The 26,384-nt window shown below is 40.5% G+C and overlaps 1 protein-coding gene across 1 annotated transcript in view; it reads left to right on the forward strand.

Annotated features, from left to right (window-relative positions):
* The first annotated feature begins 5,507 nt into the window (after positions 1-5,507).
* The window catches only part of PSMD11 (proteasome 26S subunit, non-ATPase 11), a 33,879-nt gene continuing 13,002 nt past the window's right edge, over positions 5,508-26,384 (forward strand). The window contains exons 1-5 of the mRNA XM_045837190.1: positions 5,508-5,648; positions 7,822-7,923; positions 13,687-13,811; positions 24,499-24,570; positions 24,963-25,020. Of these exons, the coding sequence (XP_045693146.1) occupies positions 5,558-5,648; positions 7,822-7,923; positions 13,687-13,811; positions 24,499-24,570; positions 24,963-25,020 (448 nt within the window). The 5' untranslated portion in view covers positions 5,508-5,557. The remainder of the gene's footprint in view (positions 5,649-7,821; positions 7,924-13,686; positions 13,812-24,498; positions 24,571-24,962; positions 25,021-26,384) is intronic.

A 26,384-nucleotide genomic window follows, 5' to 3' on the forward strand; every position in this document is an offset into this window, starting at 1 on the left:
ATAGTGGAGGCAATATTTGAAGAATTAATAATTGAGAAATTTCCAGAACTAGTGTAAGGTACGAGTCCTAAAGATTCATGAAGCACAGTGAATCTTGATCAGAAGGTAAATATTTTGTTGGCAAAACTGTAGAGTAGCTATAAAAGATATTACAATTAACCATAGAGCCCTGGCTGGGTAGCTTAGTTCATCAGAGTGTCGTGCCAATACACTGAGGTTGATAGTTTGACCTCTAGTCAGGGCACACACTGGAGGCAGCCAAGGAATGTATAAATAAAGTGGGACAACGAATTGATGTTTCTCTCTTGTCTCTGTCTTCCTTCCTCTCTCTGAAAATTAATCAAGAAAAAAAATTAACCAGAGACAAAAGTCAGACTGCCTACAAAGGAAATTCAAATAGTCTGAAAACAGTCATCTGTAATATTGTATCTTCAAAATGCTGAGTAAAAATAAGTGTCAATGTAAGAATTTTATACCTGCTTGAGCTATCAATTAAGAATGAGAGCAAAATACATTTTCAAAGAGTTTAAAAACAATATATCTCTACCTTTATTGGAAAAACAGTAGTATTATCAGCTATAACTAGAATGTATCCATAAAAGTAAACACAAAGATGCCTAAACTTAATCTAGATAGTGTTGCCTTCTCTCACTTTGTTAGAGAGAGAGAGAGAGAGAGAGGATATTATGGAGCTCTTAAAAACATGAGGGCACCACATAGAAATTGTCTTCTAAACATAATATGAAAGATCAGAAGATATTTGGAAAGGGAACATGTCACAGTATTGCAAGAACCAGAACTATGGTATGGATGGGCCTCACGGGAGCAAAATTGAAAAGTAGAAAGCTCCTAGTAATGAAGTGTCCTGCTCTGGAGGTGTTTGGATCCCCTTCCATGATGTTCCTGCTCCTCCCCACTCAGCAGCAGAGTCTGAGAACTCAAACTCAAAACTCTCAGCAGAGAGTCTTCTCTGCCAACTTAACTCTACATCATTCCAAGCAACAGATTTTTAGATAATTTCCCTTGGCTAACTGGCTTAGTGTCCTTAATTCCCCAATTCCTGAGGGAAGAATCGGATTGGCCCAGGTAATCTTCCCAAACCAGGTCCTTTAAACCCTGGTCAGTGGCTAATCTGTGACAGCCTGTCCCTAATCCAATTAGCAATGGTTAGGTGAGTAGGGTCACAGTGTAGGACGTGGATCTTTAGGGAAGCAGAAGCTTGTGGCACAACAGACCCTGGCACCACACAACAAACATTTATTGCACGTTTGCCGTGTGTGCAAGCCAAAACCTCGTGGAAGCAGATGAACTTCAAAGAAGGAAATAATAAAATCACAGGCTGTGTTCTGGATTGAAGGCATAGGAGATTACTTTTAATGAGATGGTATGGAAAGAAATGATCTGTGTGCTGAAACATGAGGGGGGAATACAAAGGCTTTGAGGTGGGAAAGAACTTGACATGTTTGGGGAAAAAAGAAGGAAAATAAGGGAGCCAACTGAGCAGAGCCAGTAAGGGCAAAGCGTTAAGAGTGGAAGGTGAAGAAGTGGGTGGGGGCCAGATTGTGCAACACTGTGTGGACTCTATTAAGGGGGATTCTGCCCAGACCCTCACAAGGCCCCGAACCTCGGCTACATATAGAGAAAGAGGCTCAACAGGAGTAGAGAAGAACGGCACGACTGGAGGAGGCTGAAGGGAAGTTTTGGTGACATTGAGAATGTCATATTCCTGAGAAGAACCTACAGGTACAGCATTACTTAAGTTTAAGAGCACTGGTACCTCCCAATGCAATCAATGAAAGCTGCCTACTAAGCAGCTGCTAGTGGTCCCTGTGATTAAGTTACTTGTCTGCACTATGTAATGAAAATGCTACAGAGAAAGAGAACAACATTTATTCATCATCTCCTCATGTTATCTTCTCTCAGCCACCTCGGGAGCTAGGTTTTATTATCCCTGTTTTCTAAACAGAACCCCAAAGATCAAACACAAAGATTAAACACGTTGAAATCAGCAGCTACTGAGTGGCTGGCCCAGAATTTGAAAGCAAATGTGTGACTCCAAACCTGTGGTCCTTTTATTGCTTTTTCTGTTTGTTGATACAGTTTGAAAGATTGGGGAAGAGGTACAACTTATGTTTTGAGATCACTCTTTTGGACTTGGTGCAAATAAAAACCACACTTAAGGGTGACTAGTGTAACAAACCAGACTTGCCTGTTGCATCTCCCAGGAGGACCCTGGGTAGCTCCACACAGCAGGAGCAGTAGGGGTCCATATACAGGGCCCAGCATAAATAAGGCACCTTTTTTACTGTAAAATCTTTTATTACAAAATCATATGCATGTAATTCTGTAACAACAATATCACACTCAAGTGTACCATATGACATTTAGGTGAAATGTTCAAATTAAAACTATAAATTATTACACCCACATTATTACCCTACCAGCCATGTGCAAGCAGGCCTTACTTTCTGCCAGACCCTGTATATAAAGTAATCATCCATTAATAGTCCTAAAAAGTGTAAGAGAAAATAATGAGAAACTAGTAACGGAGGAGCATTTTCAGAATAACTAGAGGTAATAATCCTCTGTGTTGGCAGAGTGTGAAGGAAATAGAGGAACCAGGTATCTAGGAAACTGAACAGGTGAGAGCACTGTAGTAGGTATGTCGAAGGACTTCATGTGAGTACAAACTTCATTGATTTTCTGTGGGAATTTCTTTCCCCTTCCCCTTGGTGATATCTCAGGCAAATCCCCTAACTTGTAGGTCATCTGTAATGATTAAACATCCAGTCTATCTTTACTTCCTGCTCAGTTTTGCTGTGAACCTAAAATTGCTATCAAAAAGTAAAAAATATTAAGGAAAAAGTCCAGCGTAGCCTAAATTAAAGCTTCCATTTTGTATTTGATTTAAAACCTCACCCCTTTCTAACTCTCAGGCCACTGAAAATTTGTGTTTTGCCTATTTTTTCACTCTTTTCTTTCTCCTCCCTCTCTGCTTTGTCTCTTCCAGCATAGGGTGAGTTTGGGGGAGGACAGAGAAGTAGGAGGGATTATAAGAAAAGAGTTAAAAGTCTTTTACATGCCTACTGCCATCAGAGGCAGAGACCCAGGTGGTGACTTTCTCATGTTCAGAGCATTTATGGTTTTTTTTGGAAGTTCCACCAGTTGACCTCAGGACCCTGATGCCCCCCCTGCCTTCAGTGACTGCCTCCAGAAGTCCATCCTTCCAGCCTCTTATTACTGGCAGGTGACCCTATTGAGTAAGTCCTTTCAAAACAGTCTTGGATAATCTATCTTTGCACCACCCACTTGGCCCATGCCAAACACAAGTAGTGAAGGCTGCCCCTTTGGTGCCCTTTCTCCTTGTACTACTGTGGAGGAGTATCCACCAGCTTCTCTAGTTCAGATTCCTGCAGGCTAAAAGTAGGTAACCATCTTTATGAATGTGCAGACTCCTGGAGAGTTGTCTGGCTCCCCTCAAAACTTTCCTCATGGTGGTTGCACAGAGATGGGCTTACGAGTTCTTATGATCAGCAAGGCTCACCAGGTTGGGTGGAAGACCCGTAGTATTTTTGTAGTATTACCTCTTTGTAGGGAGGGGAGTATTCTGTCTTCTCCTGTGATTTCTTATAATGAATTCCTTTTGCATTTTTATGTCTCCCTGATGGAGGCTGGAGCGGATGAATATTACAGGGCTGGCCTAGTCACTCTTTAGCAAGTTCTTTGGGGATGAAACTGGTAGCTCTTCTTTAGAAGGTGGAGATAGTTATGGCTTGTTCTTAGCTTTGGAATTTCATTGCCTATTAACAGTCTGGTACATTATTAACTGCACACCAAATTGAGAAAGGAGGAATGCCTTTTTTTTAAAGAAAGATTTTATTTATTTTTAGACAGAGGGGAAGAGACGGAGAAAGAGAGGAAGAGAAACATCAGTCTATGGTTGCCTCTTGCACATCCCCTACCGGGGAATCTGGCCTGCAATCCAGGCATGTGCTCTGACTGGGAATTGAACTGGCAGCCCTTTGGTTCTCAGGCCCGCACTCAAATCACTGAGCCACACCATTTTTTTTTTTTTTTAAAGCAAGGGAAGGCTCAGTTTTACACTGAGATTCATACAATCTCAGAGTTAGGAGAAATTTAGAAGCCATTTAATCCAATTCCTCATCACTGTCTCATGAATCCTGTTTACAACTACTTGATGTTACCCAGTTTTTATTTGAACACATCCAGGAACTAGGAACACATTCCCTAACTCTCAGATCTCAGCTCTGCCAATTACTGTATGAGCTTCATCAAGTTACTTAAAACTCCATTTCCGCATTTACGAAAAGAGTATAATATCTTCTTCACAGAACATTGTTGGGAGGCTAAAAGGGGATAGATTTATAAATTGCCTAACTTAGATGTAGAAGAGCACAATGTTGGTTTCTCATAAAATACGCTGTTCTCTTTACAATACAGCATATTTACAGAATATTCTATTTTTGGGTTGCCTTCATCTGGAGAAAGATCTTTCTCACACTGAACTGCCGCTTTACGTGTTAAGTACCTTCTTTTAGTTCAACTCTCAGTGGTCACAAAGGATGTCAAACCTGGCAGATTAGCTATGATTTTAGTTGAAGAAAACTGGAGATACTGGAAAGAAAAATCTGTTCTTTCCTTTTTGAGCTGAGGTTGAGGGGGTTTGGGTAGCTGTTAGACTTCTATGTGCCCCTCTAGCGGGATTTATTGAGTGCATGGGGCAAAGATGATAATTCACTTTCTAACATCATCTTCCCCCAGCACGGCGCGGGGTGGGGGGTGGGGGCGGGCCCTTAATGACAGACTGGCCAATACTCTGCAGGATTCTAGCCTGCAAAGTGTGTGAGTGTCTCCCAGAAGTATTGTTAGACTCTTCAATGCATTTGAACGGCGCTATTCTTTGTGAACCACATGTGAGCACTTCATAAGATTGCTTATTGCCCTGAAGGAATGATTACACGTAGAAGCTATGGCACTGGTGGGGTAAGCTCCGTTGGTTAGAGCGTCTTCCAAACGCCAGGGTTGCGGTTCTACCACCCGTGAGGGCACATACAAGAATCAGCCAATGAATGCATACCCTACGGAACAATAAATCGATGCTTCTCTTGCTCCCTTCCTTTCTCTCTAAAAATCAATAAAAAAATTTGAACGTAAAAGCTACAAAGAAAGCAAAACGGCTTTCAATGAACACCTAGTCTGGTGCTCCTGCCAAGGGCAATCGAGAGGAGTCAGGGTTGAGACCTTTTTGGGGGTGGCTGGGGATTATCCTTGTGCTCCTATTATTAGGCACCTCCTCTTTTACTCGCTGGCTGGCAGCTGGGATTGTGTTGGGCAGTTTACCGCCCACCAAAGAGGAGCCTCAGCTCTCTCCGTAACCTTTTATCGCTCTTGCCAGGCTGAGAGACTACAACTCCCGTGATGCTCTGGGAGGGGAGGAGGGGAAACTATAGGGAGGAGGGACAACCGAGGGTGGGCCTTCCGGGAGTGTGTTTCCGGCGTCGGCGGCCGTGGCCGGGGACGGTGTGAGAGCGGTAAGATGGCGGCTGCGGCGGTGGTGGAGTTCCAGAGAGCCCAGTCTCTACTCAGCACTGACCGGGAGGCCTCTATCGACATCCTTCATTCCATAGGTAAAGGTAGCTGCGTCCTCTCCGCGGCCCTGCTGGCCCAGCTCGTCCTGTGACGGTCGGCGGCGGCGGAGCGGGGCCGGGCTAGCCGGCTCTGGTGCTGCTGACTCACTGTGTGTGTGAGGGGGGCCGGGCCGGGGGCACAGGCCGCTTGGACCTCCATGGAGCCCCCTGGATCCCACACCGCCAGGCAGCCCCGAGGCAACCCCGGCGTCCACTTGCCGGCTGCTGACTCACGGTGGGTTGAGAGAGCGGGCCGAGCCGGGGCCCCCACACCACTCGCTAGCCTTGTCTCCCACTCTGGCCCGCGCAAGCGGAGCATTGCCGGCCGGTGTGCTTGTTGCGAACTCGAGTTGAAGGGCCTGGGCGAAACCCGCTCAGGACAGACATTTCCCGCCGTTGTTATCAGCACAGCCAGCTCGGGGTGAGAGCGCTCGCGCTCGCTTTTTTCCTGGAGTTTCCTTCCACGGGACTGGGAGCTGCCAATTCTCCCCAGACCCACAGCGGAAGGCGGCACAAAAGAGGGGGGGCTCTCTCTGAATGTGGGACACGCCGAGGAGACATACACCTCAGGTTGGCATTTGGCTTGAGGAGGTGGCCTAGACGTTCCTTTGCCCCGTGTAGATTGTGTGTAAGAGCGAGACGTAGAGGTGGGACCGCAGGGCTAGAGGAGGTGACTAATCGCCCTGGTCTCCCCTGTAAAGGTTGGAAGTCGGTTCAGGAGTTAGTTGTCAGCCGCGGAGTTCAGCCAGGGAACTCTTTGGAACCGGCCGGCTGTATATAGCCGGGAAAAATTAAGAAAAATTCCTTAAAGCAGGTACAGTTGTCCTACACCTTGCACACAACAGGAAAGGTGGTGAAGTGGGAGCCCCAGCCACTCTCATCTGACAGATTTCTACTGGGATTCAGGTGTGAACAGAAATAAATTTCTGATGACAGAGAAGGCTTTTAATTTAACCCTAAGAGGGTTCAGTTGGGACAGGAGCTAGCTCTTTACTGCACATGGAGTAATGTGATCTTCTTAAGGTAGCTTGAGAGGATTTGATTTGGATCAACAAGTAGTATGAGAGCGCACATGTGTTGGGACCTCCAGGATGTTGACTGTATGTTGACTTTGAAATTTGGTGCTCCTGACTTGCATGAAGGAAGGACGACAAGATCTTGATGTCTTTATCTGTGGGTGTACTGGAGAAAGAGAGGAGGTGGGAGTTCACATGCATCTGTTAATGGATGATGTTGGTAAGTAAGGGGTGTTCCAGGTTGAAGTTATGATCTTGACTTGTCAGTTACAATTACAGAACCATTGTGAATACACACTGACATTCAGAACTACTGTGAGAAGCATAGATTTTATTTTTTTCCTGTCTAGAGTTTTTGTCTTTTATGAAGTAGGAATCATGGTAAACGTTACAGACTATTTCTTGCTTGCCCATTATACTAGAAGAGAGTTCCCTATAAGCATCCCTATTAGAGTAAACTTGAGTCATGAGGTTGACAGCCCTACTTTTTCCGGACTCCATTATGGAGTATTAGAGTCTTGGTTTTTGTCAAGTCATGACACTTTGTAAGAGAAGTGATAACTAGTGATGATCACTGAAATTACCACGACAGATTTGGAGAGGGTATTAAGTGTTCCAGATGTAGAGTGGTTATTAACAGTTGAAAGTGGAACAGATAGCACTAAGTTATTTTAACAGGTCATGAATCCATTGTAAAGCAGCCGTCCCTTCTAAAAATCACACTGGAGCTTTGATAAGGTTGTTTTTCCTGAATGGCTATGTATTTTGCTCACCCCCAGCACACCCATCAGCTGATGCTTTCCACAGGCCTAAAGTTTGTTGAAAGACTTTTTATTTTACAGTCATTAGTAACTTGGTCATTTGACATTACTTTGTGGCAGGTAAATACACAAGTATGTTTAATATTTTCACATAACAATGCCTAGCCTGGGACTTCCACCACGAGTATGAACTTGTTTTGTTTGAATTTTGTTTTAACCAAATGACTGTAACAGAAACCTCAGTGTTAATGTGGGTAAGGGAAATACTAATAGATAGAATAAAAAGGCACATTTAAAAGCAAAGAGATGAATTGGTTTTGTGAGGGTGAAATTTTCTTTAGTCCTTATTTTTTTTTTTTGCCAGAATTTTAAGAGGGTTTGGTTTTCTTCTCCCAGTGAAGCGTGACATTCAGGAGAATGATGAGGAGGCAGTGCAGGTCAAAGAGCAGAGCATCCTGGAACTGGGGTCTCTCCTGGCAAAGACTGGACAAGCTGCAGGTGAGTGCTGCAAATGGATTGCTTTCTCTTTTACCTGAAATGCTGGACGAAGTTTCAGTTTTTTGTTGGAGTTAAGGATCATAGGAATGTATTCACACAGTTTCATTTTATTGCCAACTTGTTGAACTTTTTCTTTGTCTTTTTTTTTTTTAAGCAAGAAGTGGTCTTCAGACTCAGTTCTTTCATGGAAGAGTTTTGTTCTGAAGCTGTGGGAAAATCCTATTCCTCTTAGATACAATGATTTGTGATTTGTTTCTGGTTTGAATTTTTACTGTATTCCCTTTCATAAGGGAGCAGCAGTAGCAGCAGCAGCCTTTAGTGATTTCACTGAACAGCTCTGATCTATTTAAGATGGGTTGTGACTTTAGGCTCCCCATGTGAAAATGACTAGGATCTTTGCATCCAAGTAAGTGACTTGCCATCTTTTTTTTCCTGACACAGGATGAGTCAGACATTAAATGGGAAGAGCCTTCCTAAGATTTCTCTATTGGTACCCAGGACTTTGCATGTCATTGCCCAGACGTTCTAGTTGTAATGGACTTTCTAGCTCCAGATGATGACGGGTGTGTCCTTCAAACAAGAGAGTCTTGTTGACCAGGAAGGGCCTTTGACCAGTAAAGTGGTGGTAGTATTTAGACAGAAGCCTGCTTAAACTTAAAACCGGATGATTTTTTCAACCTTAAAGTGAATTTAGGGTTTATATGATTAGACTGAATTAAGCTCTGGTAAGTGACCTCGTGAATAATTTTCCCCCAAATTATGTTGTTATCCAAGAGAATGATAGGTGTAAGTTAGCAGAACTTCTTGAACTTGACAACTAAGATCTTTCCCAATTAAGGTTGACTAACTTATTAACTATTAGGCTAAGTCAATAGAAAATTGATTTTCTATTTAAAATATCTTTTAAAAAATATAATAAGAAAAACAGTTTTTGAGTGTTTACTGTGAACTAGTTATTGTTTTAAGCATAAACATGGTTCAGCTTATGAATCCTTGGAACAACTTGATAAAGGTAGGTGCTATTATCTATTTACACCTGAGGAAACTAAGCACAGAAAAGTTTACTGTCTTGCTTAAGGTCTAACACCTCATACATGAGAGAGCCAGTATTTGAACCCATGGAGTCCTGCCTCAGAGCTTGTGGCCTCTTGGTATAATGAATGGTTATTAGTTTCCATAGTAACCACTTACATATTATCAGTGGTGGGTGTTAGTTTTTTATTTTTTTTTATTTCAGGCTGACTTCCCTCTTATTTAACATAGTTGTGGATTCTTTTTGCCTTTCAGTGAATGTGAGCTTGGGAGTTAGAAAACAGTTTTGATAATTAGTCCATACAAAACATAAGATAATTTTCTTGAAAGAATTAGAGGGTCAGATAAAGGGATTGAAGATTTTTCTGTTGTTAAAACATCCAAATTCTTTTTTCCTTCAGTAGCTTGGATAATCAGAAACAGCTTGTAGTATATAGTCAGTGCTTCAGAAAATATATCCAAAAATGTTACTGTTTTGCTTAAAATTCCTTTTAGGTGCTGTACTCTCCTTATTCCTTGCTCTCCCTTCCTTGTGATTCACACCTGAGAAGTTTAGAAGTGTATTGCTGAACCTATTGGAATTTAATAGGAGAATCATATGAACTTTTGAAAACTTGTTTTCCAAGAAAGAGTTTGATGAATATAGGTATATGCATTAGAAACCCTAAGGAAGTTCTGGGACTTATGTTCATTTACCTTGTTTAGCTATTAATAAATTGATAGGTTTGTGTTGTTTTCTTTGGTTTGGGGATTTCTGACAACAGAAAATATGTCTGTTCCATTACTCTTCAGTTTTTATGCACTTAATATATGGCTAACACTGTGCTAAGTACTCAACTCAAAAAGTTGAAGATAAGGTCCCAGACTGACGCAGTCATGTGGGACTTAGTGAGTAAGACGATGTTTAGTGCATAGTAATGCATCATCAGACATCACGCCTTGGTTTGGGGTCTGCAGACTTCATAGCCTGAGATTCTTAAAATGATTATGTTAAGTTCTGTGAGGTTTTTTAAAAAAAGATTTTATTTTTTAATTTATATTTTAAAAGATTTTATGTATATTTATTTTAGAGAGGGGAAGGGAGGGAGAGAAACACCAGTGTGTGGTTGCCTCTCATGCTCCACTTGTTGGGGACCTGGCCCGCAACCAAGGCATGTGCCCGGACTGGGAGTTGAACTAGCCACTGTTTGGTTCGCAGGCCAGTGCTCAGTCCACTGAGCTACACTGGCCAGGGCTCTGTCAGGCTCTAAAAGGGAAGTTATCGTTACATAATTGCAAATAATCTCAGGCTAGTAGGAAGGAATTAATATATTTTATGGGAATTAAAAAATATTCAGCTTATGTGAAAATGGAAAGAAACAGGGAATATAACCAAGAATGAATAAGAAACAGTAGTAAGCAAAAATAAAAAATGAACTTAGTCTTTTGGCAACTAAGAGGTCATTTATTTCTCCATTAGAATGAGAAGAATAACAGACTCAGTACTTGGAGAAAATACTGTCATGCTAACGGGCGCTAGAGAGAAGGCAGACTGTTGAGCTCATGTTTTGCTTCTGCCTTTTCTAGGAAGGAAAATGATTTTCAAAAAGAAAAAGATAGAAATAACATCAGAAAGAATTAAAGCCAAGGTAGGTGAGAGAAGTGAGAGCAGATAATCTCTTTAAATAAGTTCAAGTTTCTAGGCTTTGACATTTTCTGTCTTTTAATATCAAAAGAATAGTTCTAGCAGATATATTTATAGAGCCACTCTTATTATTCTGAGAAAAATCAGGGAGGATGAAGAGAGATAAGAAAACAGTAAGGGTGAACATTATTCCACTTTCAAAAAGGTAATGAAAATAATTCTAGACACTAAACTGGTAATCATCAGTAAAGTTCTGGGACAGATTATTTAATAAGTAGGTTTTAATAACTTAGAACAATGGACTTTCTAAGAAAAGATGATTCCAAATTCAACCTTGGTTCTCTTTGATTAGCTTTATCAGACTAGTAGGTATGCAGGGCTCCACAGACAGTGGCTAGACAGCTGTTTTTGTAAAGTTTTGTTGAACATAGCCACACCCACTTATCTACATATTGTCTCTGACTGCTTTGCACCACAGTGGCTGGGTTGAGTGCTTGCTACTGTGACCTTATAACCAAAACTGAACATATTTACACTCTGGCCCTTCAGAGAAAAAGTTGGTTGACTCTAGGTCAGGGGAATGATGAAGACTACATATTTGATATAAGCAGGTTATTCGAATATTGGCCATAATATTAGTGACAGGTACGGGTTATGAATTTATGGTAACAAATGGATCATTTGTCAACCTGAAGGAAAGTCTCTAGCAACATGTCATAGGGATCTGTCCTTGTTTTTTACTGGTCAGCATTCAGCTTATGGCTAAAGATTTCAGAAGGTGTGCTTATTTTTATGGATGACTCAGTATAAGACATTTAAGATTCAGTTATTGCCAAAGCCAGCAAGATTAAATTCGGTGTGGTAAATATAATTTATATTCTTAAAATGCTTATCCAAACAGAGAAAGGTGGGGAATTACCTGCCTACAACAACAAAAAAATCCTTCATGGATTCATTCTGAACAGAGAGCGCTGTTAGAAAGAACGAAACATGCTATTTTGTGTTACACATGGTGACGAGATTAAAAGAGTGAAGCCATGACTGTGCTGATCACACTCGACCTGGAGCACCGTTTTCAGTTTTGGGTACCACAAGTGGTACGTCTGCAAACTAGAGTTTATTCAGAGGAGGGCACCTACAGTGATAAGGAATCTGGAAACCAGTACATTGGAGGAACAGTTGAGATATCTAAGGATGTTTAGCTTGGAGGAAGGGAAAGTTAGGGGGATATAAATGACAGTTATCATCAAATCTATAACCTTGTGGAAAGAGGGTATAACTAATGTTTCAAAAAATTTAGTTTGATCAGTATTGGAATAGCCTGCTTTCTGAACATTTTTGATACTAAAGATTGTTCAGAGTTGTTCAAGCATAGTAGGTAATGCTGTGGGAGAAGGGACATTGCACTGGACTACTTTTAAAAAGCTATGATTTTATCATTGAAATTTGCATTAGTGTAAAACAAATTTGAGGGGAAGAAATCAGTATAGCCTGGAGTTGGCATGGAAGACTGAAAAAGGACTTCAGCCGTGTCTAAAGGGTATTTGAGAATCACATAGGTCAAGAAGAAGGGGAGAAATTCCAGGTGGGGATGGCATGAGTGAGACATGAGAGCAGGAGTGTGAGTGCAGAAAAAGTCTTGATGGTAATCAAAGGTCAGTATTGGGGAGTGAAGAGAAAGATGAATTTTTCCACTCCATATCAAGTTCCTTTTGTACCTGACTAGTCCAATGCATCATATGACTTTTCAGGCAGATGAAGATTTCAGGACCTTGAATTAGCATCCTCAGGAGGGTCAGGTTTGCTTGCCCTGAATTAGAGTTCTCAGGAGGATGAGTCTGCAATTGGAGAATATTAAACAGGCAGTGGCACTAATGTAATTTTAACCTACATTCCAAAAGTACTTCCTTATTTGTTAATTGAACCATTCTTTATTTTTTAGAAACTTATTTCTAAAGATATTCCTAAAGATGTTTCCTTAGAATTACTCTATCACTCTTATACAAGGGGGAACAACCTTTATGGTGGATACCTTTCTAAATTTTTTTTTAATACATTGATTAGAAAGAGGGAGGGAGAAAGAGAAACATCAATTTGTTCCACTTATTTATGCATTCATTGGTTGATTCTTGTATGTACCTTGACTAGGAATTGAACCTGCAACCTTCGTGTATTCAGATGATACTCCAACCAACTGAGCTACCTGGCCAGGGCCTGGACACCTTTTTTATTTTTATTTTTTAAAGATTTTATTTATTCTTAGAGAAAGAGGAAGGAAAAAAGAGAGAGAAACATCTATGTGCGAGAGATACATTGATCACTTGCCTCCCATATGCCCCCAACTGGGGACCTGGCTTGCAACACAGACATGCGCCCTGACTGGGAATCGAACTGGCGACCCTTTGGTTCGCAGGCTGGAGCTCAATCCTCTGAGCCAGCCAGCTAGGGCTGGACATATAGATTATAGGATACTTTTTTTTGACTTAGGTTTTGAAGATTAATGAGGAATTTTAAAAGGGAAAAAACACCCTAACTTACGTGTGAAAAGTTTATTCAAAATAGCTAAGAACTGATACTGCTAAAAGGCTAAACTGGGGAGTACTTAGGGAAGGCAGGAAAAGGGAACCTGGAATTGGGAATCTCTGTCTGTTCAAGGGGAACTGCTAAGGCCTATTTAAAAATTAAAAACAAACAACTCCTATAACCTGACCCTATTTATTGGTTGGTTGTAGGGTAGTGATTTTGTCCAAGGTGGCAGAGCCACAGCATGTTTTATGTTCTAGAAAACTTGTCTCTGGGAATGTGAGTATTTTGCTGTTTATCTTTCATTAAGATGGATAAATGAGGCAGAGAGACTGGATGGAGCTTTTCCCAGGGCTCTCATAGTAATCCAGGGTTGAGTGGGGAATAGAATAGTACAGATTAGGAATATGTTGGTTTATTTTTGCTCCTCTTACCTACAAGAATGCTTTAAATTTCTAACTTTCATTTAGACTGATTGCAGTGACATCAGTACTGAGTTTATAATCTTGAGTTATTTTTTAAATGGGTATTTTGTTCCTAATATTGATGTTTACTTTTTTCCTTTCTGAATTGCCTTCATTCAGAGCTTGGAGGACTCCTGAAGTATGTGCGACCCTTCTTGAATTCCATCAGCAAGGCTAAGGCAGCTCGTCTTGTCCGATCCCTTCTCGATCTGTTTCTTGATATGGAAGCAGCTACGGGGCAGGAGGTAAGCTACTTTAATGACGAAAGATAGACAATATGGGTAATAAAAGTCTGGTTCAGTGAAAGAAATGGCCTGACTCCACTGTGGTACTAATGTGGAAGGGACAGCTGGGAGTACAGCTCAGGACTTATCATGTTAGTTTCTCTTTGTTATAGGGCATTTGATACTTTGGGTCTGTTCCATGCTTTGCTTTGTAAGTGGAGATTGTCAGTGGTCCCTGGAATCCTTATTACATCAGGGTCACAAACTGATTCTTGTTTTTGAGGTATTGTGTTGCCACACCTTTGTAATGTTTTCTGTGTCTGCATATCTTTCATTCTGTGTCACAGAGCTCTTTGTGAGCACTAATTAAGTCTCGTGGCATCCCTTTTTGGCATGTTTTGTAATGAGGATATGCCTTTATTGAGGGGTGAGCATCCATCTATTTGTGTTTCTTGTGTGTGGAAGTGACTCTTGTGTATCTTTACATGCGTTCTACAAGTTCACACCTAGACCCTCAGCTGTATTCGAAGAATGCCTTTATGGAGTCACTGAGCCTCTTCCAACCTTTCCAAACAAAGGTGGTTATATTTTTTGTGGTTCAGGGAAAGGAGACACTATCAAAATTAAAACTTATTCTGTAAAATGTGTCACATTCAAGCAGGGTGTATTGTGGTTGCTTGAATCTGTAGGAAGAATGTAGTTGTTTTTCATGTATATATATGTGTGTATATATGTTTATGTATACTCATTAAGTGTTTGCTATGGGTTAGGCACTGCTGCAGATACTGGGGATAGATTCATTTATAAAAATACACAGCCACTGCTCTCCTGAGTGTTATATTTTAATGAGGAGGGCAGTCAATAAACACATACATAGAATGTCAGTATAAGGGCAGGGTAAAACTTGCTAGTTCGTTCTTTTTCGAATTGTTTGCTATGGCCTCAGGGTGTACAAGTAAAAGATATGAAACGGCGTACTAGCGTATAGATTGGATAATGAGGAATTTCAGAAACCTGGAACATATGGATCCCACTTTGAAATCATGTCTTTTAAATACTGTAAACTGCCCTGGCTGGTGTGGCTCGGTTGGAGTGTCATCCAGTAACTAAAAGGTTGCGGGTTCTGTCTCCTGTGTGGGTGTGTACCCGAGGCAACCAGTAGATGTTTCTCTCTGTAGAAACAATGAAAAAAAATGTCCTGGGTGAGGATTAAAAAAAAACCAAAAAAACACATCAACAACACCATAAACTAACTTCATTTTAGAGAAGTCTTCAAATTGATTTTTTCTGGTAGAACTATGCTCTTGGTAATATTTATTTATTTATTTCATGCATCTCTGTGATGTCAGACATAGTATTTTAAAAAATTTTTATCAGTTATGCTGTTATAGTTGTCCCAATTTTTCATTCACCTTTTGTCTCCCTCCACCCAGCACCCTCACTCCCTTAAATGCTCTCCATATCCATGATTCTGTGTCTGTTCTTGTTTGCTTAGTTTGTTTTTTAGATTCAATGTTGCTAGACATGTATTTATTGCCATTTTATTGTTCACAGTATTGCTCTTTTTTAAAAATCTTTTTCTTTCTTTTAGAGTTTTATGTATTTTTTAGAGAGAGAGAGGAGGGAAGGGAGAAAGAGGGAGAGAACCATCAATGTGCAAGAGATATATTGATTGGTTGCCTCTTGCACACTGCCAACTGGGGACCTGGCGGACAACCCAGGCATGTGGTCTGACCAGGAATTGAACTGGTGACCTTTTGGTTTGCAGGGTGGCACTCAGTCTGCTGAGTTACACCAGCTAGGGCTGATCTTTTTGTCAAATAAGTCCCTTTAATATAATAAATATATTATATTTCATATAATAATGATTTGATGATGATGAACTCCTTTAGTTTTTTCTGGTCTGGGAACTTCTTTATCTGCCCTTCAATTCTATTCATTCATTCATTCATTCATTTATAGAGAGGGGGGAAGGGAGGGAGAGAGGGAAAGAACCATCGATGTGTGAGAGGAACACTGATTGGTTGCCTCTTGCTCGCCTCCAATGTGGGACCTGGCCCGCAATCCAGGCATGTGCCCCGACTGGGAATCGAACTGGCGACTTCGCAGGATGGCACTCAATCCACTGAGTCACACTAGCCAGGGCTGCCCTTCAATTCTAAATGATATCTTTGCTGGGTAGAGTGTCTTTGGGTGTAGGTCCCTGCTTTTCATGACTTTGAATATGTCTTGTCCCATTCCCTTCTAGCCTGCAAACTTTCTTTTGAGAAATCAGCTTCTTATGGGAACTCCTCTGTATGCAACTAACTTTTCTCTTGCTGCTCTTAAGGTTCTCTCTTTATCTTTAACCTGCAGTATTTTAATTGTGGTATGTCTTGGACTGGGCCTCTTTGCATCCCTCTTGTTTGGGACTCTGTGCCTCCTGGACTTGAATATCTTTCTTTCGCTAAATTAGGGAAGTTTTCTTTCACTATTATTTCAAATAGATTTCCCATATCTTGCTCTTTCTCTTCACCTTCTGGCACCCCTATGATGCGAATGTTGGATCTCTTGAAGTTGTCTCCAAGGCTACTTATACTATCCTCATTTTCTTTTTTTGCTTGTTCTGATTGGTTGTTTTTTTCTACCCTATGTTTCAAGTTATTGATTTGATTCTTGGCTTCATATACTCAACTGTTGTTTTCCCGTAAATTGTTTTTTATTTTAATTTGTGTATCCTTCATTTCTGACAGGATCTTTTTTATGCTATTGAGGTCTTCACTGAGTTTTTTGATCATCGCTATAACTAGTATTTTGAACTGTGTATCTGCGAGATTGCTTATCTCCATTTTGTTCACCTCTTTTTCTGGAGTTTTTAATCTGTTCTTCCATATGGGCCTTTGTCTCTTCATTTTGGCAGCCTCTCTGTTTGTTTCTATGTATTAGGTGGAGCTTCTTTGACTCCGTGTTTTGGTAGTGTGGCCTAATGTAGTAGGTGTCCTGTGGAATCCAGTGGCACAGCCTCTGCTGTCACCCAAGCTGGGTACCGGAGGTGTGCCCTTTTTGTGGGCTGATACCCCCTCCTCTTGTAGTTGAGCCTTGGTTGCTGTTGGCAGATCAATGGGAGGGATTTATTTACACAGGCCAGTCACTGCAAAGACTGGCTGTGACCACTTACTGCCAATCTCCACCCTCCGTGGAGGATCAGCTGTGGAGGAGCAGGGTGGTAGTGCTCTGATCTGGTCTGCAGCTGTCCACTGGGTGTGCTGGCCCTGAGGTTGCCCAGGTGTCGCAGGTCAAGGTCAGCCCCCATTTGTGTTCTGCATGGGGCCACCCTGCCTGAGCTATATGCAGTGTCAGATGGCTGGTACTTGTGCTGGGCTTGGAGAGTCCCAGGCAAAGCCAAGCTGTGACTCTAGGCTCCCTGCTGCTAGTGCTGGTTCTGGGGCCACTTAGCAAGAGGTGCATGGGCTGAGGGCTCACTGAGGTTGGCTGTTGCTTGTTTGAGAGAGTTTAGGAAGTTGTTTGTGATAATATTTAGATGGCTGCCTTTTGAGTCAAATCATTAGATGATTTTTATGATTAATTTAAAAGAAAAGCTGATTTTTAAAGGGGTATTAGTCTTATGTAACTGTAACTTTAAAAAAATTTGTACTTTGTTCTCATGAAAAAGTGGTACCATCTTTGTTTGAAATAAGGTGCCTTTAGGTTGAACTGACTAAATGTTAGCTTGAAACAAACTAATAGATGTTACTTGGAACTTTATAGGCAGAAAAATTTAATTATCCAAGCCACTCCTTTGTATACTAGTCTCTGGAGTTGGTCTCTTCCCATAACAGAGCTGACTCAATGGATAAAACTGCATTTGTTTAACAATCAGTTCTCCTACTCCTTTGTGGAAATCTGTCCAAATCATAATTTAATACTCTCCTATCATTGGCTGGTGGGATTTATAGGCCTATATCATGTGGCTCCATGTCTGGTTAGGTTCTCTCTTAATTGTGTTTGTACATTGTTATTGTTCATTGTATATTATATTTTTGTCAACTAGAACCCTTTCTTCTTTTTCCTAGGGTAAAGGGTCAGGTATTATATTAACCTTAAATATGGCTGATTTGGGGGAGGGGCCTAACCAAACCAAAATGATTAACAAATTTGGATGATCATTATAGCTTTCCCCCCCTTTTTAAAAAAGATTTTATTTATTTATTTTTAGGCAGGGGAAGGGAGGGAGAAAGAGAGACAGAGAAACATCAATGTGTGGTTGTCTCTTGTGCATCCCCCACTGGGGACCTGGCCCGCAGCCCAGGCATGTGCCCTAACTGGGAATCGAACCTGCGACCTTTAGGTTTGCAGGCTGGCACTTAATCCACTGAGCCATACCAACCACGGTCAGTATAGCTTTTTATCAAGTGCTGGTCTTAATTCACATAGCAGGACTTTCTTTTAGTAATTTTTGTGGATTATAGGTTACTTGCTTTTTTTGAAACAAGTATATGAATCATCCCGATTGTTTTACCTGTAACTCAAACTCAACATAGCTAACTTCACCCAACCATTTATTAAATTTTGTCACTTCAGCTGTCTTTAATGTTTATTTCTCTACCTTTTTTGTATTTGTTCTCTCTTCACAACTATTATCTAGATTGGTTCCTAATTATTTCTCACTTAGACTACTGCAAAAGCCTTATTCCACTCTGCATATTTCCACGGTGAGAGATGTCCTACCAAATATTCTCTTTATTTTCTTTTTTGCTCAATCTCTCCACCTTCCCAGCCAAACCCCCCACCCCTTCCGTCTTAACATTTTATTCCTCTCCCTATTCACCCTCAACTTGAGCCTTCATTGGTTCTTCATTGCCTACAGAATTAGGCATATTGTGGGTTTGTCCTGTAAACCTACAGCAGCAGCCTGATCTCCTGGCACTCTGTGATGTGTACCAGACGTGTCAAACATATTGGATGCCTAGCTATTTGCTGAGCAAGCTCTATATGCTCCCATCTCTGAAATCTTTCCTTGTTGACTTCATTGTGATTTTAACCCTTTCAGTGATCCACATTATATTTTGTATGTGTTGTATTTCTGGTGATTTTTGAACATTTGCGTTATCTTTTTTGTAACATGGTCTCACTCAGGTGAACTTCTATATACCTTGCAGCACCTCAGTGACTTTCCCTTTCCTAATATAGGCATACCTCACTTTATTGCACTTTGCCTTTTTTGTTATTGTTCTTTCAATTTTTTTTCCTTTTGTATTTTGCTTTATTGCTCTTTACAGATGTGTTCTTTACAAATTGAAGGCAAGACCCTCCATTGTGAGAGAGAGGGTACAACTTGCTTTATTGCTGGGGCTCACTTTATTGCAATGGTATGGAACCAAACCTGTAGTATCTCCAATATACTCCTGTACATGGCTGGTCCTTAACCATGGCTACCCCTTTTCTGACACACCATATTACTCTGTCTTTTACTTCCTTTATAATTCTAATATTGGCCTTTTTTTTTTTTTTGGCCATAACTTCAAGCTGTCTAGGCTTGGGGCATTTTTATACATCTTGATTACTCTCAGCCTGATCTTAACACAGTTTTTTCTTCAATTCATTTGAGGCCAATTCATTCAATTTATTTGTCTTTGCTTACATCTCAGTTACTTAGAGACCTTCCTCGATTGCCTTATTTAGAATACCCTATCTCTGCTTTCCTTTTCTTCATATTTGTTTTACTTATTGACATCTGTTTTCTCCTTTAGAATACATGTTCCATGAGGATTGCTACTTTGTCTCATTCACTGTTTTTCTCCACAGAGATAGAGTAGTTTGGCTCAGAGGAGTTACATAGCTAATATTTGTTGAAGGAATTCATGGATTATGCCTTCCCCATGGTAGATGTTTAGGAGATACTTTGTTGAATTAAGACTTAAGTTTACTAAATTAAGATATAAACATGGGGTATTGTTACTACATTTATCTAGGTGACTCAGGGTCTCTGACTTGCTGAAATTGGATATACTCTTCATCTTAGAAGATTCGTTGATTGAGTGATGGTAAAGTAGAGGAATGAGTCGTAGGTGGATCACTCTTACAGTAATATTGAAGCCTGAGGTAAAATATGAAGTTTTAGAATACTCATAAGAGGACTAAGAGTTTTATGTTGGGGAGTTTGGTACCAAGAGTTGGGGGGCGTGTAGAGTTTTCTTTGTCTTTTTCTATTTGGGGACCAACCATAAGTTAGGTAGATCTCCAGAACAGTCTTCAGCTTTCTATATTCTGAAAGCTGATACGATTCAGGTTAGGATTGGGTCAGTTGCAATACTAAGGTTTAGAGTCTAGAAAATAAGGCTATTTTTATTGGGTAGGTGGGTGGGGGAGTGAGAGTAGGGTGGTTGACAGGGGGAGGGGAGTGGAAAATTGGGGTGAGGAGGGGAGAAACAAGGCTGAACTAGATCTCTGCCAAATAGTGAACAGGGATCTTGAGGGAATTGCCTATGGGAAGGCCTTTTTTTTTGGGGGGGGGGGTGCTATAGTCTAACTGAAACACAATAGCACATTTTAAGAAACCTTACATCAAAAAAATACTGTTATTGAAACATGATTTCAATGGAAAAAGAAGTTTGTGCTAGAGAATTTCAGACGTAGAATAGTATTTTTCCCCCATAGGGATTTAGTTAACAGAAATTGTAAAAAATAGTTAAATGCATTGATTTAAAACTTACTAATTTTGACCACATCAAGCTTTTATCTCAAGTAAGGGCTTCCTCCAGAAGTTGTGTTTCTTGTATCCTTATCCCCATTATCAATCATTGTTAGCGTTAGCAAAGCACAAAGCCTTTCAGACACATAGCTGTGTTGCAAAGGCCTTTACATTTTTTCCTTAGAACTGAAGCACTGGTTCACCAATTATAGTTCTATGCAAAATGTGTACCCTGTAATTGATAACAGACATGCAGTTCATGTTAATTTATAAAAAAAAAAATTCCTGCTCTAGAAGAAATGTCTGTACTGACCTTAACTTATTAAGGATGGTTTGAGGTAGAAAGAGCACTGGAAGTAGGGTCCAGTTCTGGTCCTGGAGCTGATAGGTGATCATGGGCGTGTTATTTAACATCTGGACTGTCATGAAAATGGAGACAGGTGAGATTTTGGAGAATTCAGTGCTTCTTAACTGGAAATATACACCAGAGTGGCCAAACTCTATTCTCAAAGGCCCGGACTACTGAGTCATGAGCCTAGGCATTCATTTTTTTGTGTTGTTTGAAAAGGCTCCGTGGGTAAAACTGATGGTAAGCTTTTCTTAGCCCCGTCGAGGTGTGTAGGACTAAAGACTCATGTATTTTTGTTGCTAAAATATTCAACAAAATATTTTTAGTTCAATTCATGTTATGAAAAGAGACCTTACTTTGAGTTTGGCTTTTCATAATTCAAAACTCTGAAATTGTGATTGGCTTGCTTTATTTTTAGTTTTTGTAGACTTTTTTTGAGTCAGTTGTATTTAGAGCCACCAGGGGGCTCTAATAGGTTATAAAGGTTTCAATGAATCTCTTAGTGTTAAATCTTCCAAATGCCATTTAATATCAGCCACTAACTTTTATTTATTAAATTTTGACCTACATTTTAAAGGCAGAAGATGTGTCAGTTTAGATTATATCCCTTAACTTTTCTCTTCTTACAATATCTCTTAAGAGAACTTTGGATTTACATAAAAAACTGTTCTATTAGTGAAATAGTTCTCTAGGAAGCTCAGTTTCTTTTATCTTACGCTCTGATTAGAAATTTTACTGCAAAACTTGAAGTAACAATAGTGATATAAGACCTGCAGTACTTAATGAGTAGTTTGTCAAAGCTAATATGTCAAGGATACTCGATGACATGTAGACTGTCCAGCATAGAATGTTACTTCAAATCAGCCACTTTGTACATTATGTCACTGCGTAGGTAGCAGATAGAACTGGGGGTTCAGAGTGCCTTTAAATAAAGTTTAAACTTTATTTAAACTCTAAGTGTTAGGTTAATTCTAATTTCTATTTACTGCCTTTAATACAAGCTAAATTTGCAGTATTGGGTTGATGAATTTGTTAGTTGCACTTAGAATCTGAAAGGGAAGAGCCATCTGGGCCTTTCGAGTCTTACAAGCAACTGTTAGTAACAGGCATTTGTGCTTAGGCTGAGAACTTCTTTATTACCAGTGTATTCACATTAACACATTACTGTTACTATTTACTATTTAGGGAGAAATTTCTGCTTTAAAAATTTCTCAGCCATCGTAGAGATCTACATTTCAGGGCTGCATATATTTGAAATTCGGGTTCTCTCCTGGGAAAAGTAGAAGAGGAATCTTGACTTCCAGCCAAGTTAGAGGTGTAGGTAAACACGCTTTGCCTCCATATACAACTATAGTAAAAATGACAAATAAACTACAGATCAAATAACACGCAGATTTGTCAGAAAATATAGCTGTGTGGAAGTCTGACAAACATGGATTTCAAGGAGTCACATTCATCCAGGTGGGTAGGAGGGGCAGAGGTGGAGGCACAGAGGAGCAGAGAGGCAGCGAAACGAGTAATCCAACATTTACATATGGTGGATAAAAATTGAGAGGGATACCTCTGGGAGTTAGCTATCCCAGCCCCCAGCCAGACTACCCAGTCCAGGGTCCCAGTGCCAGGAAGATAAGTCCCCCTAACTTCTGGCTACCCAAACCAGTGGGGGTTGGGGCAGCAGAGGAAACTGTGGGATATTCAAGAGACTTCTCTTAAAGGGCCCTCAATGGACTTAGGACTCATACAGGTCCACCCTGTCTGGGATTCAGCACCAGGGCAACAGCTGGGAGGGCACCAGTGGCATATAGGGAGAAGGGGAGGAAATGAAGTGACTGGCAAGGGAGCAAATGCTGAGGAGACAGCTTCCAAAGGCCAAACAGCAGCATTGTCCCTTCTCTGAGCCCTCCCTCACACAGAGCCACAAAATGGTGAAAAGGTTACCTTGCCCTGGCGACTACTTAAGGCTCTGCCCCACACAGTTTACAGATGTCTTTTCTACAGTAGGCCACACTTATAAAATGGGGCCAAAACAGCTCTACCCGATACACTAAAACAAATATAGGGAGGCTGCCAACCTGAGGAGACAAGGAAATATGCCCCAAATTAAATAATAGGACAAAACTCCAGGAAAAGAACTAAATGAAGTGGAGATAAGTAACCTATTAGATGCAAAGTTGAAAACACTGATGATCAGGATGCCCAAAGAAATCATGGGGTACTGTAAGAGTATAAAGAAAGACCCAGGTAGAAATGAAGGTTGCACTAAGTGAAATAAAGAAAAATCCACAGGGAACCAGCAGTGGAGAGTATGAAGCCAAGATTCAAATGAATGATTTGGGACATAGGAAGAAAAAAAGTATTCAGTCAGAACAGCAAGAAAAAAGAATTAAGAAATGAGTAGAATATGGAGCCTCTGGGACATCTCTAAACTTACCAACATTTGAATCATAGGAGTGCCAGAAGGAGAAGAGAAGGAACAAGAAATTGAAAACTTATTTGGAATAATGAAGGAAAACTTCCCTAATTTAGTGAAGGAAATGGACATACAAGTCCAGGAAGCACAAAGAGTCCCAAACGAGTTGGACCCAAAGAGGACCACACCAAGACACATCATATTTAAAATGCTAAAGGTTAGCCCCGACTGGTGTGGCTTAATGGACTGAGTGCTGGCCTGCAAACCAAAGGATAGCAGGTTCAATTCCTAGTCAGGGCACATGCATGGGTTGCAGGCCAGGTCCTCAGTAGGGAGCATGTGAGAGGTAACCATGCATTGATGTTTCTCTCCTCTTTCTCCCTCCCTTTCCCTCTGTTAATAAATAAATAAAATCTTTAAAAAATACTAAAGGTTAAAGATAAAGAGAGAATCTTAAAAACAGCAAGAGAAAAGCAGAGAGTTACCTACAAAGGAATGCCCTAAGACTGTTAGCTGACTTCTTAAAGGAAACTTTGTAGTCCAGAAGGGACAAGGTAAAACTAAAGGGCGTCATTGTCACCAAGCCATTGTTATATGAAATGTTAAAGGGAACTATATAAGAAAAAGAAGGTCAAAATTATGAACATTAAAATGGAAATTCACAACTGTCAACAACTGAATCTAAAAACAAACTAAGCAAAAAGCAGAACAGGACAAGAATCATAGATATGGAGATCATATATGGAGGATACGAGATCACATGGAGGGTTATCAGCTGGGAGGGGGAACGGAAAGAATGGGGGAAAAGATGCAGGGATTGAGAAGCATAATAGGAAGGTACAAATAGACAGGGGGTTGTTAAGAACAGTATAGGAAATGCAGAAGCCAAAGAACTTAGTATGTGTGACTCATGGACATGAACCGGGGAGGGGATTTCTAGAGGGAAGGGGTACTGGGCAGAGGGGGACAGAGGAAATATTGGGACAACTGTAATAGAATAATCAATAAAATATATTAAAAACAGCAATAACAAAAAAAAAGGAATTTCAACAATGAGGCTCTTTTCCAGAGGAACACAATGTAAACACAAAGATAATTTGTGTGTGAAAAGCCTAGCTGGGTCTTAATATAAGTTACACACCGGGACACTGTGGATCAGGTATTAAATAGAGCAACATGGGTAGTATTAAGGAGGGGATTAAAGCCGTTCTCCAAAACAAGGTTTGTGGGAATAATGTGAGAACATAATATTGAGTGTACTCTCTTTTCTCTGTTGCAGGTTGAGTTGTGTTTAGAGTGCATCGAATGGGCCAAATCAGAGAAAAGAACTTTCTTACGCCAGGCTTTGGAGGTATGTACCTACATTAGTACTGATTTCAGGTATCTAGACATTAGACAGATTATGGGTGTAAGTAACACCATCGGATTAAAAGTATTTTCTGCAACTGTGTATTATCCAGGCACCCAAAGCTTATTGTTAGTATTCTCAGTCATGACAGTTGCACTGGTTGAAGTTTGGAGACATATCTGCTAACTTAGATGAGTAAGCAGAAACACCGTCAAAGTTAACAGTCACTGCCCATAATAGGAGGTACCATGAGTTAGGTAATTTTTTTAGACTGAATTTGATGTTGTTATCAGGACTTGATATTTAACAGTAACAGTTCGGTGGCTCTCAGTCTTTGATTTCTGTCTTTGGCTTTTACTCTCCTTTCCATCAGTCATACCTTTTCTCTTCCCTAGGCAAGACTGGTGTCTTTGTACTTTGATACGAAGAGATACCAGGAGGCATTGCATTTGGGTAAGTAAGCTGGTAGAAATTAATAAGGCATCTTAGCTGGCTACATGAATGTAGTTTTGAACCTGACCACTTTTATTAGTTTACCTATTAATAATTTATATTCTTTCTACTAAGAAGGATTGAAGATGGCTTATATTTACTGAATCTGTCATGGAAAAATGTCATTTGGGAGTTCTAGGAAATTAACTAGAACAGTTTATTTTTTTAATTTAAAACATTAAAAATTTTATTTTATTTTCGCCCTGGCTGGCGTAGCTCAGTGGATTGAGTGCGGGCTGGGAACCAAAGTGTCCCAGGTTCGATTCCCAGCCAGGGTACATTCCTGGGTTGCAGGCCAGAACCCCCAGCAACTGCACATTGATGTTTCTCCCTCCCTCTCTCTCTCTCTCTCCCTCCCTCCCTCCCTCCCTCCCTCCCTCCCTCCCTCCCTCCCTCTCTCTCTCTCTCTCTCTCTCTCTCTCTCTCTCTCTCATCTCCCTCCCTTCCCTCTCTAAAAATAAATAAATAAAATCTTTAAAAAATTTTATTTTATTTTATTTTTAAAAAGTCTAATGGGGTGACACTGGTTAGTGAAATAATAATAGGTTTCAGATGTACTGTGTGTTCGCCACCCCAAGTCAAGTATCCTTCCATCACCATTTATTCTACCATTACCCTCTTCCACCCCCCCATCCCTTATCACTTTTTCTCTGGCAATCACCATACTGTTGTCTGTGTCTGTGAAGCTTGCTGCTTTTTTTCCCCTCCTTAATCCCTTCACATTTTCACCCAGGTCTCCCCTTCCCCCAGAGTTGTCATTCTATTCTCTGTCTCTATGAGTCTTTCTTCCCTCCCTTCCTCCCTCCCTCCCTTCCTCCCTTCCCTTCCTTTCCTTCCTTCCTATTAGATTGCACCTATAAGTGAAATCATATGGTATTTGTCTTTCTATGACTGGCTTACTTCACTTAGCATAGTACTTTCTAGGTCCATTCATGCTGTCACAAAGGGTAAGATATCCTTTTTTTTTTTTTTTTAATTGCTGAGTAGTATTCCATTGTAGAAATGTACCACAGCTTTTTTTTTTATCCACTATCTACTGATGGACACTGGGGCTGCTTCCAAATCTTGGTGATTGTAAATAATGCTGCAATGGACATAGGAGTGCATATATTCTTTTGAGTCAGTGTTTTGGGTTTCTGCAGGTATAGTCCCAGAAGTGGAATCGTTGGATTGTAAGGCAGATTAATTTTTTTGTTAAGATTTTTTGTTTATTTATTTTTAGACAGAGGGAAGAGGGAGGGATAAAGAGATTGAGAGAAACATCAATGTGGGGTTGCCTCTCATGCACTCTCTATGGGGACCTGGCCTGCAACTCAGACATGTAC

Source organism: Phyllostomus hastatus, unplaced genomic scaffold (assembly GCF_019186645.2).
Source record: "Phyllostomus hastatus isolate PE091 unplaced genomic scaffold, TTU_PhHast_1.1 phas_contig_210, whole genome shotgun sequence".
Classification (NCBI taxonomy): Eukaryota; Metazoa; Chordata; class Mammalia; order Chiroptera; family Phyllostomidae; genus Phyllostomus; species Phyllostomus hastatus.